General features: G+C 47.0%; 1 protein-coding gene across 1 annotated transcript in view; it reads right to left on the bottom strand.

The window, feature by feature from the left end:
• PI4KA (phosphatidylinositol 4-kinase alpha) overlaps window positions 1-17,400 on the bottom strand; it is a 123,026-nt gene that overhangs the window by 62,252 nt on the left and 43,374 nt on the right. Inside the window, exons 11-19 of the mRNA XM_047698289.1 lie at window positions 15,421-15,612; window positions 14,795-14,895; window positions 14,024-14,153; window positions 12,856-12,988; window positions 10,835-10,930; window positions 10,276-10,459; window positions 9,726-9,829; window positions 7,433-7,601; window positions 3,736-3,786 (exon numbers count right to left, since the gene is read on the bottom strand). Coding sequence (XP_047554245.1) covers window positions 3,736-3,786; window positions 7,433-7,601; window positions 9,726-9,829; window positions 10,276-10,459; window positions 10,835-10,930; window positions 12,856-12,988; window positions 14,024-14,153; window positions 14,795-14,895; window positions 15,421-15,612 — 1,160 coding nt within the window. The remainder of the gene's footprint in view (window positions 1-3,735; window positions 3,787-7,432; window positions 7,602-9,725; window positions 9,830-10,275; window positions 10,460-10,834; window positions 10,931-12,855; window positions 12,989-14,023; window positions 14,154-14,794; window positions 14,896-15,420; window positions 15,613-17,400) is intronic.

Genomic DNA, 17,400 nt, shown 5'->3' with positions numbered 1-17,400 from the left:
GCTGATCCAGGTTTAGAGGCATTAGAGTATTAATTCAGAACACAGACCCTGAGCCAGGCTGCCTGGGTCGCAACCCTGGCTCTGACATTTAGTAGCTGTGGGACTCTGAGGCAAGTTCTGTACCTCAGTTTCTCCACCTGTAAAATAGGGATAATAACAGGGGTGCCTGGGTGGCTCAGTGGGTTAAAGCCTCTGCCTTTGGCTCAGGTCATGATCCCAGGGTCCTGGGATCGAGGCCCACATCAGGCTCTCTGCTCAGCAGAGAGCCTACTTTCCTTCCTCTCTGCCTGCCTCTCTGCCTACTTGTGATCTCTGTCTGTCAAAGAAATAAATAAAATCTTAAAAGTCTAAAGAAAAATAGGGATAATAACAGCACCTACTTTGCAGAGCTATTGTAAGGATTAGGTGAGTTAATGACTGGAAGGGATTTACATCAGCGCTTGGTGCTTAGCATAAGCTAGATAAGGGCTTCTTGTTACTATCTTTTTTTTTTTTTTAAGGTTTTATTTATTTATTTGTCAGAGAGAGAGCAAGAGTGAGAGAATGAGTGAGTACAAGCAGGAGGAGCAGCAGGCAGAGGGAGAAGCAGGGTCCCCGCTGAGCAGGGAGCCCAAGGTAGGAAGGACTTGATCCTAGGACTCTGGGATCATGACCTGAGCTGAAGGCAGCCGTTTAACTGACTAAGCCACCCAGGCATCCTTTGTTACTATCTTTGAGAGAGTATCTAGCCCAGGGGTTCTTGACTGGGGGGCCCTGGGCGGGTTTTTCCCACTCAACTTCCGGAGAATAAATTCAAAACTTTGTTAAGAGATGCATTTCTATGGAAGGAGAGGGCAAGGGTTTCAAAGGAGTTCATGACCTAAACCCTGTTAGTCCACAAACCTAACTTTATAGGCACTGAGAGAATAAGTAACTTGTCCAAGGCCACAAAAATTACCAGCGGCACAGGTAAACGAGCTCTAAGTGAAGTGCACAAGTGTTTTCTGAGCAGGAGGCGCAGCTTGGCAAATCACTAGTTTACAACAGGGGAACACACAGGACTCTTAAGCATTAGACACCCTTTCTGGTGCTTGATTAACTAAAGGGCTAGACATTAAGAAAAGCGATTTAATCAGTGTTACTTCTTTTTTTTTTTTAAAGATTTTATTTATTTGACAGAGAGAAATCACAAGTAGGCAGAGAGGCAGGCAGAGAGAGAAGAGGAAGCAGGCTCCCTGCTGAGCAGAAAGCCCAATGTGGGGCTCAAACCCAGGACCTGGGATCATGACCTGAGCCGAAGGCAGCGGCTTAACCCACTGAGCCACCCAGGCGCCCAATCAGTGTTACTTCTGAAGAGACACTATTCTACAAAGTTGCAGGTCAAAGATCACCAAACCTACTGAAGGAGCCTTAGAAATCATATGACTCAGTCTCCTGTGATGCCCTCCAGGCTCCTAAAGTCACTGAGAAGTCACTGATAAGCTGCATATGGACAGACACCCAGATTTCCTGCCTCAAACCCACTGGCACTTCCACTGAACAAAATACCGGGAGACACTTAATCATCAAAAGATCCAAAACAGAGTATCTTCTTCCAAAAGAAAGGAAAGAAAGAAAAGATTAAAAAAAAAAAGTTAGAAACTAGTTTCTCCTAGAGGGTCCAAGGGGCAAACCAGAAGGCAAATGTAAGATCCCATGATTCTCTGTGCTCTTTGTTGAGCAATAGAATCAAATATTTGTTTCCTCCCCCATAATATAACCATTAACTTTTGTTAAGACTACAATACTTATTCTATTCATGTAAAAGGTCACTGCAATGGAGTAAACAAAGTATTTTAAGTCAGTGTGTGCTTGCCTATAGTTGCTAACAGTCATGCTGACACTGACCCAGCTGGGCACTTCAGAGCCTCATCTTCATCTTTTCAAGAAGCTTTATGGGCAGAGCAGACACAGAGAGGTTGTGACGCTCACCCAGGATCCCATGCACAGGACCAGGAGTCCAACCCTGGCCTCCGTGACCTGAACACCTATGTGTTCCCAGCCAATCTCATCGGTCACTACTCCCAGAAAGTGCAAAGTGCCCCCTGCAATTTCTTCTATGCAGTTACTAAACTCTAAATGACAACAGCTACACATGCTTGAAAGCTCACAGGCACACGGGTCAGAGAACTCTGGTGTTCGAACTCACCAGAATTCAGGGATTCAAGTGTCACCCCAGACAAGCCCCGAGGCTGCCAAAATCTGCTCTCTCTTGGAGCCTGCTGCTGGCCCCTCTCCCCTCAGACGGTCTGAGAGAGTGCCATGGACTTTATGCCCCTCACTTTTCCCTCCAGGCCAAACAAAGAATCCATGTACCATGGTACTTCTAAAACACAACTGTACACTAACCAATACTAAGTATAAAGTGAAAAAGTTTATGTTTTAAAAAAACCAACGGACACAGTGATGAAAAATACGGCAGCAGAGAGTCCTGGCCGTTCTCAAATCCTCAGAGCCTATGGGAGGCACCTGATCGCAGGTGTGAAGGTGGTTAAGGTCCCCAGGGGAGAGGGAAGAGTCACCAGTACAGGAAGGCAATGAGGGCACGGGCAGACTTGAAGCCCGCCCCCCACCCCCTCCAGCACACTCAGGCAAAGGAGACTATCCTGACACAGATGCAGCAGGGGAACAAGCAACTCGTCTTCTGCTCCAGAATCAGTCACTTACAGGGCAGGGGATCAGGAAAGAAAAGGACAAGCTGAAGGAAGGTGAATGGAGGCAGAATGCTCCACAAAGTACAATCTGTGACATCTTAAAGGCAAATGATAATAAACCAGTCAGCTCCCATTTTCACCCACCTTGGCCAGCTAAAATCAGACCCTAAAGTGCACCGATTCCAAATGATCGGAACACCCAGACTGCAGTAAGAACAGAAACTGAGATCAGGAGAGGTGCCTAGACCTCTACAGCCACCTGCCTGACCTCTACAGCCCTGGGTCACCCTGACAGCTCAGAGGTCAACCCCTCTGGTATTCCATGTGAAGGGACACATGTGTGAGTGCTCAAGACTCGAACTACGGGGGTTGGGGAAAGGTGGGAAGGAACTGGAAGGCAGAAGGAACGCTTAACCAGAAAGTAGGTTTAGTGGAAGTTAGAGAATCACAGATGAAAACAAATATTAGAACCTGGGGCCGTGGCTTAGGAGTGGCAGCTGGGAACAACTGAGAAAAGGGAAAACAACTTCTACAAAGGTCATTTGGGAAGAAAAGGCTGCAGGTTGAGACAAGGCAAGATGAAGAGTGTTGTGGCACAGGACAGGGCCTAGACTGTGAGCCGCCACCATGGTGGTGGGTGGGGCTGTGCTCCAAAGTATAACCAGCCCCTCGTGTCCCCTGTGGGACCAGGATGGGGATAGAAGCAGAGCCTGCCCACCATTAGTCAAAGGCACCGGAGCAGGGCATAAGACACAGGACGAACCTGGAGCCACACCTCAGCTCTGGGAGCCACACAAGAGAGAACCAAAGTGTGTTTCCTAGTCAACTGGTGAGGAGGTTCCGGCAGAGCACGGAGAATGGGAGTGGGGGTGTGACCACAGCAGGCACATACCAGTGAGACGGTCACAGAACAGCTGGTGGCAGCAGAAACACAGCCACATGTACACAATCATTGGGTCTCCAAAGAGCATTTTGCTAAGAAATTTGCTGTGTACCACCAGGCAACACTAAAATGTAAGCACAGTATCTGAAGTTTAAAACTACTCAATTAATTAATACTCACCACAGCAATTACAGGAATGAGTACACCCAAGTTCCCTGCGCTGCTAGAAGCCTAGAAAGTAAAAGAATTGAGTCATTGAAAGCATGAGTTCCTTTCATTAAAAAAAGACATAATGTTAATTTCAGAGAAATAATGAGATATATAGATAGCAATATATAAACACGTTCACTCAATATCATTTTTTTCTTTAAAGTAGGCTCCACACGGGATGCCTGGGTGGCTGAGTGGGTTAAAGCCTCTGCCTTCGGCTTGGGTCATGATCCCAGGGTCCTGGAATCGAGCCCCGCATCAGGCTCTCTGCTCAGCAGCTTCCTCCTCTCTCTCTGCCTGCCTCTCTGCCTACTTGTGATCTCTATCTGTCAAATAAATAAATAAATAAATCTTTAAAAAAAAAAAAAAAAAGTAGGCTCCACACCCAGTGTGGATCCCAATGCAAGGCTTGAACTCGTGACCCTGAGATTAAGACTTGAGCTGAGATCAAGAGTCAGATGCCTAACTGACTAAGCCACCCAGGTGCCCCAACATCATTTTAATACCAAAAAAATGGAAACATGCCAAACAGTAGAATGATTATATAAGTTATGGTACCCATGTAAAATTAAATACCACACAGGTATTAAAAAGACAACTTTCTGGGTGCCTGGGTGGCTCAGTCGTTAAGCGTCTGCCTTCGGCTCAGGTCGTAATCCCAGGGTCCTGGGATAGAGTCCTGCATCAGGCTGTCTGCTAAGTGGGAAACCTGCTTCTCTCTCTCCCACTACCCCTGCTTGTGTTCCCTCTCTTGCTGTGTCTTTCTCTGTCAAATAAATAAATAAAATCTTTCAGAAAAAAAAAAAAAGATACCTTTCTGAAAAATATCTAGTCACTTTGGAAAGTGCCCACAGCAAATTTTAAATGGAAAAAAAAATCAGGATTTCAGAGTATTCAATGATATAATCCTGATTATTTAAAATAAATATATTTCGGGATGCCTGGGTGGCTCAGTTGGTTAAGCAGCTGCCTTCGGCTCAGGTCATGATCCCAGCGTCCTGGGATCGAGTCCCGCATCGGGCTCCTTGCTCGTCAGGGAACCTGCTTCTCCCTCTGCCTCTGCCTGCCATTCTGTCTGCCTGCTCACTCTCTCTCCCTCGCTCTCTCTGACAAATAAATAAATAAAAAATCTTAAAAAAAAAATAAAATAAATATATTTCCATAAAAAAAATCTAGGAGGAAGTCTATCAAAATGTCAATGATGAGAGACGCCTGGGTGGCTCAGTCAGTTAGCATCTGCCTTCAGCTCAGATCTCAGGGTCCTGTGATTGAGCCCTGCTTTGGGCTCCCTGCTCAGGAGGAAGCCTGCATCTCCCTCTCCCTCTGCCTCCTCCCACCCTACCCCACACTTGTGCTCTCCATCTCCTTCTCTCTCTCTCAAATAAATAAATAAAATCTTTTTTTAAAAATGTCAGTAATGAGTACATCTGAGTAGAGGAATTATGGGTGCTTTTTACTTTATCAGTTAACATTTCTGCATCTTTTCTATAACAAACATCTATTCTTTTCAAGTTATGGAAAATTTGGGGATTACATAAGAAATAACTATTAAAAGGTAGGTTCCCTGGTTGGACACACAAATAAGTCTATAAACTATAGTGCACACCGATAAGCCTCAGTTCTAGAAGCTCTCTCACTTCAGCACATTCAGTTGATTTTTTCTATTAATAGCAGCAGCCAAGTGCATTGAGCACCAACTGCATGCCAGGCAATTCCAAGCATTTCATATGTAATAACTAAATCTCTGGGGGAGAAAACGGGGTGTGAGTAGCTTGCCAAAACCCTACAGCCGCTCAGCCATGGGGACAGAATCTCAAGCCCTGCCTCCTCCTCTCTGGAAACTAACGGCTTCCCAGATATGCGATGACTGGGAAGAACTGTTGTTTCTTTCTCTCTCTCTCTCTCTTTTTTAAGATTTTACTTATTTGTCAGAGAAAGACCATGCACAAACAGGGGAAACAGGCAGAGAAGTGGGCTCCCCGCTGAGTAAGGAGCCCAATGCAGAATTTGATCCCAAGACCTTGGGATCATGACCGGAGCTGAAGGCAGCTGCTTAACCGACTGAGTCAACCAGGCATTCCAAGAATTGCCATTTCTTAATTTATAATCATGGCTCTTTGTCTTCATTGAGGCACATGTTGGCCAACCCCCTCTCACAGATTCTGCAAGTCCCCTTATTCTCTGAGGCCCCATCTTAGGGGGAAAGCATAGCAGTTGCTCAGTAAACACTGGGCTGTTCCCTCCATGATCGCAAACAGGAACTATTCTGCAAAGAAGAGGATTCACAGCTCTGCACCTGGAAGGTAGAAAAGGGCTCCCTGCACTGTCGGGGCCACAACCCTCACTCCCAGCCCATGAATGAAGCATTACATCCAGAGTCTTGAGAATGTAAACTTGTAGCAAGAGCAGGCAGAGAGGAGCAGCCCTTGAGTCCAGGAGCGTCCTTCTGGGCCCTGAAATACAATTTCCAGGGGAGGCAAGAAGAACGACTCCTGAAACACCCCTTGGACACATCACAGCCTCTGCTTTTTCGGCTGCCAAGTGTCTCCCTTCATCTCTGAGCAGCCCTCACTTCCCGATGCCCAAGGCCCCACTAGGCACGACAGATGCCTCTGTCCCTTGTGCATCAGGATGGCCTAGCTGTGCACCATCCTGGGAGATCACTGTCCAGGGGTTTAGCAGAGCAAAGCTGAGTTAGAGCAAAGGCTCTTAGGACCCCTTCTCGCACCAGCTATTTCCCCCTTAGCCAAGATTTTCACACAGAGGGCTAAAAGCTCCTTTTCATTCAGTTTCCAATTAGCTGTCACATCCTCAGGTCGTCACACAGCCTGATCTAAAGTGCTCCTCTCCACACTGCCCTGTTTTGGCTTTGCTGTCTGCAGGAGCAGGCTCCTTGTCTGTCGGTTCACTTCCGTAACCCCAGCACCTAGAACAAGGGTGAAGAAAGATTTGGCCGTGGCCAAATCTGACCCACACCTGTTCTTGGAAATAGAGTTCTTGGAAATAGAGTTATGGGAGCACAGCCGCCCATTCTTTAACTGGCTTTATGCTACCGGGACAGAGCTGAGTAGTTGCAAAAGAGACTCTATGGCCCACAGAGCATAAAATAAGTATAATCTGGCCCTTTAGAGAAGGTCGGCTGACCCTTGACTAGGCACACAGTAGGCAAACAGTAACTGTCTGGCGAAGGAAGGTACGAGGAAAAGACAAAGGAGGATGAAGGCGGAGACTCTGGTAGAGAGAATGGCACCAACATGACAGGTCAAAGAGGACATGATGGGGTAGGGGGGTTAACCTGCCTCAACCTCCCCAGTCTGTCTCTTTGGAGGCTCAAGACCTGTCATTTTATCTGTCCCCATGGACCTGTCTCCCTGGATGGCCCAGATTAGGTCAGATCTGGCCCTTCTCATGTTGTCACTGTGTTCTGATGAAGGCCTCCACCCCCTGGCTTCATGATAGCCGAGAAAAGGAAGAGAGGAGGTTTGGGGGTACACACTAGGCTGCTGTCACTTACCACCCTGGGCCGGGGGAGGTAGCTGCCATGAGCCAGTCATGGTTCTACAAGAAAGCCACCCTCTCCGAACACTTGCCAGCAGCCCCGAGAAAGAACCTTTGTTCTTGCTGTTTACCAGATGCCCCCGGGGGACCGCCCTCCCTCCCTCCCTACCTTCAGGGCAGGCCCCTTCTCACTGGCCCGCTCGCTGGCCCGCTTTCCCTCCAGCCCCAGCTGCACAAACAGCTCCAGCAGGTTCATGAGCAGCTCGTCCACGAGGTGCTCATCCTGGATGTTGGCTGCGATGTTGGCCAGGGCATTGATCACCGCCAGGGAGCAGTGCCTGGTGGGGAGAGAAATGACAGCTGCTACAACACAGGGTCTGGACTGCAAGGGTGAGGCCAGCTGACTCCTGCCTCATCACACCCCTCAGTGCCTGTGAATGAAGGAGCCTTCCAGAGGGGATGAGTGTCTCTGTGAATGCCAGCTCCCTAAAGGACAGTCAGCTGCTACAGAAATGGCTTTAACCTCTCCTGACATGCATTAAGGGCCTCGGGGAACTGCCTGGGGTCCAGGAATCCACACTTATAGAACTTGTGAAGATCTCAGGACACTTCTGAGTGTTGAAAGCCTACTACATAGCTAAATTCCTATAAGTTCTCAAATTATAGGAAGCCTTAATTCACTATTACCACCCATGAAACTTTCCTGTGACGATCAGCTTCTTCCCCACACTGCCTCCACCATAGGACTGATGCTAGTATTAGTTCACATCAGGCACTCAGGAAGCACTCAGTGGCCCTGGGAGAACCTGTATTAGGACAGTGCTAGTACAGGTAATCCCTGGATACAAAGCTGACCAGAGAGTCACAGCAAACCAGCAAGGCTGGCCAGACTTCTGTGGGGGCAGCCAGAGCCTGCCACTTCTATGCTGGATGACCTCAGGTGAGTGGCTCATCTTTGAGCCTCAGTTTCCTACCAAATAAAACAAGAATAATAGATTCCCTCCTCACAGGGTGTAGGATGAATGAAACACTTCACATGAAGCACTGGGCGCATTGCCTGGCCCCCAGAAATCTCCCAGCAAACAGCACACCCTTTTCACAGACACGTGAAATCCTGGGAGGTAAGGGCAAACGAATGGCAGTAAAAGCCTCCACTGGTGAGGAAGAAGACAAACCACTTCTGGTGGCGGTAAGACTTTATGGAGGTGGAGTAAGAAGTTGAAGAACTGGTAGGCATGGAGAAGGCCGAGTACTGCATATGGCAGCAAGATGGAGTCAAGGGTCAGAAGGAAAACAGCAGGAGCAAAGACAAGGAGGGGAAGGTGTGAGGACCAAGGAGGTGCAGGAGTCACTTCAGGACAAGGAAGCAATGAGGGAAAGAGGTGTTTTGGTCTGTGAGTCAGTTTCTTCACAGAGACCAGAGATGGATGGATAGATGGATAAAGGGGAAAGGAGCTGAATGCCTCCCTAAACCAGTCCTCAGGCTGTTCTAGTAGCCTGGGCTTGAAATGGAGGCAGTAAGAAGGCAAAGGAATGACACCGGCAAGAGTGTGAATTCATCAAGAGCTTTCCTGTACATGATCTCAATTACCCACACAAATGGAGACAGGTGTTCATTTGACAGATGACAGATGAAGAAACAAAGGCACAGAGAGGGTGATCTTTTTCAAAGGTCACACAGCCACACTTCCAACCACTAATGTGAGTTGGAAAGAACCTCAGAATGAGCCCTGCACGTAAAGGTCAGAAGGAGAGAAAAGAAATGCCAACAAAGGGGCACATGTCTTCCTCCCTGCCCCTTTCTTCCCTAGGTCTGTCAAACTCTTGTGAGATCCTCCCGATGTGGAAAAACATGACCCTGCCCTCAAGGCATTCACAGTAGGGGCAAGGAACAGGCAAGGAAGCATAACTTAGTCTGCCAGGAAAACTGGCCAAACTTTACACAAATATCAAACATCTGAGGATGAAAAATGTCCATTCCTTCCGACCCTCCAAATCCCACCTCTCTGAATCTATCCTGAAGAAAGCGTCAGAGACACTCACAGATACACAGCTATTAGATCGTTCGATGTAGCGCTTACCAGAGGGAAACCTGGCAAACTACCACACCTCCGAGCTAGGGACTGATTAGATCTCAGTGCTGCTCTATGATGGGACACTCCGCAGCCATTAGAGGTGGCACATGGAAGAAGGTTAATGGCATGGCTAATGCACTGGTACATAAAAAAGCCTACTGGCTGGGTGGACACTTTGTTGTCAGGGAGGGTCTGAGGTAATGACACTGAGATGCTCAGCTCCCAGTGGCACTTGCTCATTTCCTGCTTGTGCATGTGCTGATTTGTAACACATACTGCTTTTGTAGGAAAAATGTTTATTCAAAAGACAAATCCCCAAACCTCACACTTTTAAAGGGCGCTGAAAACTGTCATAATCTAGAGTGACAACGAGGTCTACTGAATTACCTGTAGCCATGATCCTTGTAATCTTTAGTGGCTGAGTACACAACAGAGCTGGCCTTCACGCTGATCTGCTGGAAGAGATTCCACACTTCCTGATAAATGTATTGCTGGAAGAGAGTGAGGGACACGGTTACCATGGCATGACTTCCCATGAAAGCCCTTCCTTGGAACATGGAAAAGGCCCCTCTACCATCATTCAGAGCAAAAGCTTCTGGAATGTATGGACCATAAAGGCCCAAAAGAACATCAAGGGCATCCATTCCTAAAGCTTTCAGCAAACTTCAAAAGCTAAAAGGGAAATGGTTTCAACTTAAATTCTATTACATGTTATTAACATCAACAAGAAAATGAGTTTAAACCCCCTTTTCCCAGCACTTAGGTAGCCATCACTCTATTCCCTGTTACTTGGAAAAAAATCTCCCTATTCACTGTCAGGAGAGCTGTGAGCATTTAACTCATCTGCAGGGTAAATTTAATCTATTTTTGCACTCCTGATAGTCAAAGTAACAACGCTTGCAGAGGGTAGTGGGTTTTACCGTAGGTCCTGCCTTACGTTTCCGGTGATAACCAGGCAGCCCAGCTGGTCAATGATGAGCACATCAAGGGGGGAGGGGGGCTGGCAGAATTTCTGCTGCAGGATCTGCAGAATTGGCTCCATGACCTTTGGGGTGTCCCTCAGGGCCACCGCAATGTGTCCCAAGGCTCGGATGGTATGGTCAGGAATCAAGTGAGCGTCCCTGTGTGGGGAGAAAGAGAAGCATCCTCGGAACAGTCCTCTGTGAAATGAAGCCCAGAAGCTACAGCCTGGACCTCAAGGTTACCAAAATCTGTCAGATGAAGCGGTCATCAGACAGTGACTGCCTGGAATCCTTACTTCCGGTAGAAACATAAAGTCTCTGGCTCTACTCAGTACGACACAGATCTTTCTCTGCTCCCAAAGAGTAGTCCAGGATCAACATTCTAAGGTGCGTTTCACCTGAAATTGGGGGACAGACCTGATGCATGACTCCACGCTCTGCAAGTAAGAAGCACAGACGTGCGAGATACCAGGCCCCCCACCCCAACCCAGGCCTGCTGAGAACAACTGGCTGCCCTTTGGGGATGAGACATACTTGTCACTCTCCTGGGAGATGTAGAGCCGGTTGGAGAGGCTGGCCAGGAAGGCCTCCACGATCACCGTGTCCACCGTCAAGCCAGCTTTCAGGCACCTGGACAGTGAGGAAACCCACATGGCACGGGGCATCAGAACAACAGATGAGTGTTTTGTTTCTGGTTTTTTGACTCTTTGTCAGGTCTACAAGAGTTTAAAGAACTGCTCTGAGCATTTTTTCCCCAGAAATCTGAATGAAAGTCATTACACAGAATGAATTCAAAGAACTGCTGCAGATTTTGCCCACTTGATAAATATCTCAGTCAGAAACAGTAACTTCATTATTTGACCAGAACAGTTTACTTCAGAATGTTACACTCACCCTGATTCCAATTTAAAATTTCCAGAACTGTTCCTTAACAAAAGTTACAGTAACTGGCTCAAGATAGATGGTCCCAAGACAGGGAGTATTATATGATATACCAAGGTTTTACTAGTAGGAAGAAAAATTTATTTTCTAAAGAAAAGGGGTAATTTTAAAAGCCCATGAAGACACAAAATCTTTTCAGGCATCTCTTGCTTTCTGTATCTGTTTGGCTCCCGTGCCAGAGTCAGAGAAGAGCATCTGGCTGACAGAAAAGGGCCGTCGTATTCTCTTGATGGGGCTTCTGAGAGCATGGAGCCAGAATTCAGAGGGAGAGATACATTTTCATATAAATTAGAATGTATGTGGTTTCTGAGTTTGGAGTGCAAGAGTTCACATAGCAGAAGCCTGGGCAGCAAGGACACTCAATCATATAAAATCCGTCCCTTATGCTAAAAATTACAAAAAAAAACAGAAAATGTGACAAGGTGTCGTCACTCTGGATGATAGGCTGATTGATAACTCTTTCCATTTTTTCTATATTCCCATTTTTAAATTACGTTTATGATCAGGAAAAGAAAAACAAGCCGTATTTAAAAAAAAAAAAAAAATAGGGGTGCCTGGGTGGCTCAGTCAGTTAAAGCATCTGCCTTCGGCTCAGGTCATGATCCCAGTAAGTCCTGGGATCAAGCCCTGCATCGGGTTCCCTATTCAGCAGGGAGTCTGCTTCTTCCTCTCCCTCTGCCCTTCTTCCCACACCCCCTCCAGCTTATGCTCTCTCTCTCAACATAAATAAAATTTTTTAAAATTTTTTTTATAAACATTTAGATCTTTTTTTAAAAAAAGATTTTATTTATTTATTTGACAGACAGAGATCACAAGTAGGCAGAGAGGAAGGCAGAGAGAGAGGAGGGGGAAGCAGGCTCCCCGCTGAGCAGAGAGCCCGATGCGGGGCTCGATCCCAGGACCCTGAGATCATGACCTGAGCTGAAGGCAGAGGTTTTAACCCACTGAGCCACCCAGGTGCCTCAACATAAATAAAATCTTTTTTTTTTTTTTAAAGATTTTATTTATCCATTTGACAGAGAGAGATCACAAGTAGGCAGAGAGGCAGGCAGAGAGAGAGAGAGGGAAGCAGGCTCCCTGCTGAGCAGAGAGCCCGATGCGGGACTCGATCCCAGAACCCTGAGATCATGACCTGAGCCGAAGGCAGCGGCTTAACCCACTAAGCCACCCAGGCACCCGACATAAATAAAATCTTAAAAAAAAAAAAATGTGGGGTGCCTGGGTGACACAGTCGGCTAAGCATCTGACTCTTGATTTCGGATCTGGTCATGAGCTTGGGATCATGAGATCAAGCTCCACATTGAGCCCCACATCAGGCTCTGCACTGAGCACAGAGTCTGCTTGAGAATCTCTCTCCTTTTCCTCTGCCCCTCCCTCCTGTGCACACATGTGTGTGCGCTCTCTCTCTCTCTCTCTCTAAAATAAATGGAGAAATCTTCTTTAAAATATCATTAAAAAATATGCAATAATCTCTCTTTTAAAATCGGATGTAGGTTTACAATAGTCCAAAACAAGCTTTAAAAAATTATGAACATTTCTCACTTTTTAGTAATTTTATCTGAAACTTTTTCCCTTCCTCCCCAGGTTACGTATCCCTCTGGCCAGTCTCCCACCTGCAGATGTTGTCAATGGCAATGTCCCGGAGCTGCTCATACATGGAGGGTTGGGTCTTCTTTCCCGACATGACATTTAGAGTTGACTCAGAATGCTCATTGGTTACACTGATTTTTATATCATTGCCAGCAACTAAATGTAAAAATTCAAGTATGCATCTGGTTAAACCTGTCATTTTCCATCCCCTTGTCAATAATTCAAAACCAAAATAATATGCTGATCACTTTTACCTTATGAAACAACCCCTCTAAAATGATTTGACCAAACATTTCGGCAACAAAAGTGAGAACAGAAAGGATGAAATTAACATGTTTAAACAAAAGGAAGAATGTTCAGGTTGCAAAGCAATAAATGAGTAACACAGCGATTTCTTAAGAAATGGTTTGAAAGTCCTGATGAACACCCACAGGTACTCAGCCCCAAGTGTGAGCCTTGGTCCTGTCCCTGAAGATTACCTAGCTGATGTGCACGAAAATAGTACGGGTGGGGGGTGAGTAGAGAGCAGGAGCTGTAGAGCCACAGAAACCCCTCCTTGTCCCAGGGTCCAGGGAAAAGTCTTTCACCTGCTTGGAGGTTGGGTTTCTTCATCTGAAGGGAGAGGACAAAGCACCCACCTTCACGGAACTGACGGGGTGGGATGAGCAATACAACATTAGAGACCCAGGAGGAAGCAGGTGTTAATGAACGCTAATGGTTACGGGTGGCCAGATTTGCTCTGAGCCCATGTCCTTGTCATAGAAACGTGATAATACACTCACGAGGCAGGAATAGGGACTAGCTGAGACCCAGCTGAGATCCAGCATGGAGAGCTCCTGACCAGTGTCTGGAACATGCTGGACTCTCACTTTAGACCATCTCAGTGATGGAAGGAGCCAAAAACCAAGTGGGACTAGAAGACCCCTCAGTGGTAGCAGGAGTATATGCCAGGGAGGGTGGAGGAAGGAAAGAAATGGAGCCAGATGGGGTCATGTATGGAAAGCCATGAAGAAAGGCATAAAGGAGGAATGAGCCCAAGAACAGGGCAGGGCGCACAGCCCAGCCACAATCTCTCAGTCACGAAACCATGGTAGGCTGGCACACAAGGTCATGTGGTCCTTTCCTTGGACCCTCAGGGCCACATGGGATTTAGGAGCTGGAGAGGTGGCTTTGGGTACAGCCATCTGTTACCTGTGTGGTACTGACTGTGGCACTTATAGAGCTTCACCAGCACAGGAGACGGGACAACCAGGAAGTCCCGCAGAGACGGCGTCACTGAATGCGCCACCACCGGGAACCTCTCACACAGGCGGCCCAGACCCTGCAACACACCATCAAGCCATCATACAACACAGGCTGTAGCCAGCTGAGCAGGCCCAAGCAACAGATGCCCAACCTTTCCGACACCTGAATTGGGGACCAGAAACTTCCAAGGTCAAAACATTCAGGGCCACTTTGCTCACGGGGCAGAAAAAGAGGAAAGGAGCATGGTCTAGGCTCTGCTTAGCCTAATAGGGAGATATATTGCTAAAGTATGTCCATTCCTTTTGGAAGCAAATTTAGGGAAGAAAGGATACACAACATGATTTCTGAACAAGGGCAGATATGGTTATCGGGATTGGTCAGTTGGCCGGGTAAGAGTCTCTGAGAGCAGAGCCGGCACTGCAGACATTGGGAGGTGTCCTCAGCACTTAGCCTGTGGTCGTGGGAATGGCCCAGTAGACACAGAGTGGCCTCTCCACAGACTTAGCTGCTCCTGGAAATCACAGAAATCCCTGGCACACTGTCAGCAGCAGCCCCCCACTCAATGATGAACTGTGTCCACAGCAGGCTCTGGTTCAAGTTCCTAGAGACAACAGCTCAGGTTGTGCTGCTGGCATGCCAACCAGAGCCTAAAAGATATAACAAGAAGATTCCCCTGGTTGACGGGACCAAAGCCTCGCCAGTGTCAGTGAGACTCACCTGCAGACAGCAGATAAGCAAGGGCAAATGAGCAATGATGACTTTGCTGGACGTCTTAGACTGTAGCTTCTCGGAGAGCTTGATGCAAAGATTTTCAGCACCTAACATCAAAATGAGAGGAGGGGATGAACAATTAGCAAAGGCCAATATTTACAAAATACTTGTTCACCAATTAATCATACAATTAAATGCCCATGGGCATAGTTTTTGCAGACTTTATTAATAATGAGTGGCTACACCAGAAAGTATTTACAGGCAGTCAGGCGTCCTTAACTGAAACTTCATCTCTGCTCCATCTCTGCTGTTGTGAGAAGACACCAGCCCATGTGGTGAGGGACTGCCCTCTCCTCTCTGCTGGCCCTGAGCCTCTCATCCTAGTGCTCTGCACATGGCAGCCATCCACAGTCTTCCACACACTTCCCATTCTGCTGTACACCCTAGACAAGCACCTTTTCCTCCAGCACAGACCTCCCACTTCTCCACATAAAAGCCTAAAGAACCATCAAGAAACAAGGAAGAGAACACACAGTCCCTGTGGCCTTGGCCATCACCTCCTCCCGTGTCCAGTTTCCTCAACCTGAGGACAGGACACCGGACATCTGGGGCATGGCAGGGGCGATGCTCACCCTGCTCGTCCTTCACGGCCCACACCATGAGGTCCACACAGGCGGCGTTTGCCTGGCAACGAAGCTTGAGGGGGCTCAGTTCATTGTGGACCCGGTCGGCATCATGCAGAATCTTCTGGAGCTCCCCCTGGCTCGTGTTGAACTGCTCCAGTACAAAATCATGGATCTCCTTCACAAAGGAGGTTGGGAGGTCTGTGGGAAAGACAGCAGGCATTGTGGGTGGAAACAAACCACAAAAGTTCAGGCAGTAACCCTATGGTCTCTCCCACTCTAACAGGAACCCAAAAGGAGTAGGTCTGCTACCGGCTCCTTTGGCTGTAAGAATGCCCACTGCGGGGGCAGCGCCTGGGTGGCTGTCAGTTAGGCGTCCAATTCTTGATCTCAGCTCAGGTCATGATCTCAGTGTCATGAAGTCAAGCCCCTGCTTAAGATTTTCTCTCTCCCTCTGGCCCTCCCCACCTGCTCACATACATACACAGAGGCATGCTGCGCTCTCGCTCGATCTCTCAAAAAAAAAAAAAAAAAAAAAGAAAAGAAAAGAAAAATAGAAAGAAAGGAAAGAATGCCCACTGGGAAGAATCTGGATAGGCTGTGCTGGCTGTCAGCAAACACACTACTGGGCACTCAGAAGAAATGAGCATTTCCCAGGGAAGTGAGAGCCATGCTGTGTTTTAAGCAGTCAATATACTAAAACTTGAATGTATGAAACACAGAAACTGGGATGTATCATTGCTGGAACTGGTCCCCCTAACAGTGAGAAATACTTTAGTGGTTTGTTTTTTGTTGTTGTTGTTGTTTTAAATGAAAAGGTTGTGGGCTATCAGCTAAGGGGAAAACTGGCTATTGCCTGAAGACGAGAATTCCCTGGGTACAGGGCTGCTTCTTTGGGGTACCCAGAGTTCATAGCTTTTTCCAACTCTCATCTTTGGGGCCTGGAAAAATCAGGAGAATCCCTGTGATGGGAACAAGTCAGAAAAGCCAAGGAAGCCAGCAAAACGAGGCTCAGGTGGGGAGAGAAGCCTCAGGGCACCTGAAGGTCAGGTTGGACAGGCCAGTCCCTTCCACCCTTCTTTGTGAACCTAACACTTGCTGGGTCTCCGGCCTGACACAAAGTCCCAGGAGTTTCTGGAACCGAATTAGGAAAACAGCTAACTAGATTATAGTACGTCTTGTACATCTTGTATAGTACACCTTCTCCTTGACAGAATACTACATGGTCATCAAAACTTATGTTGATGGAGAACATTCTATAACATAAAAGAAAGCAGGAAACACATTTTAAAAATGCACAAAAGAAGGAAAGGCTAAATTTGTGTGTGTGCACATGCTAAACTATAATAATCTGATAACTATAACTATATAACTATAATAATCTGATAACTATAATAATCTGATAAATAATCTGATAACTATTTTCTCTATTATCTAAATCTATAATTTATCTATAATCTATTATCAGATTATAATAAATGCCTTATTTTCTTATTTTTTTTAACTTTTTGAAATATCTAAAATAGAAATGTTAAATTATATACAAGATCAGGTGATCATGACAAGACAACACAGCCATGTCAGAAAAGCCTCTGAGGAAAAAACCCACCAAAGGAGCCATCATTGATGATATCATGGGTGCAAGATCATGAATGGATCTTTTTCTTTCTTATTTGCTTCTTCCCCCAAATTTTAGTAATGTGACCATGTTACTCGCGTGTTTTTTTTGTTTTTTTGTTTTTTTTATTTGACAGACATCACAAGTAGGCAGAGAGGCAGGCAGAGAGAAAGAGGAGGAGGAGGCAGGCTCCCTGCTGAGCAGAGAGCCCGATGCGGGACTCGATCCCAGGACCCCAGGATCATGACCTGGGCAGAAGGCAGAGGCTTTAACCACTGAGCCACCCAGGCGCCCTACTCGCGTGTTTTTAAGCCACCATGGCAGAAGGAATAACAGACCTGCGGCAGTGGCCTGGAACCCCGTGTCACCAC

This window comes from Lutra lutra, chromosome 12 (assembly GCF_902655055.1).
Source record: "Lutra lutra chromosome 12, mLutLut1.2, whole genome shotgun sequence".
Classification (NCBI taxonomy): Eukaryota; Metazoa; Chordata; class Mammalia; order Carnivora; family Mustelidae; genus Lutra; species Lutra lutra.
Note: the sequence above shows the minus strand (reverse complement) of the source record. Positions and strands in the feature narration are given on the sequence as shown.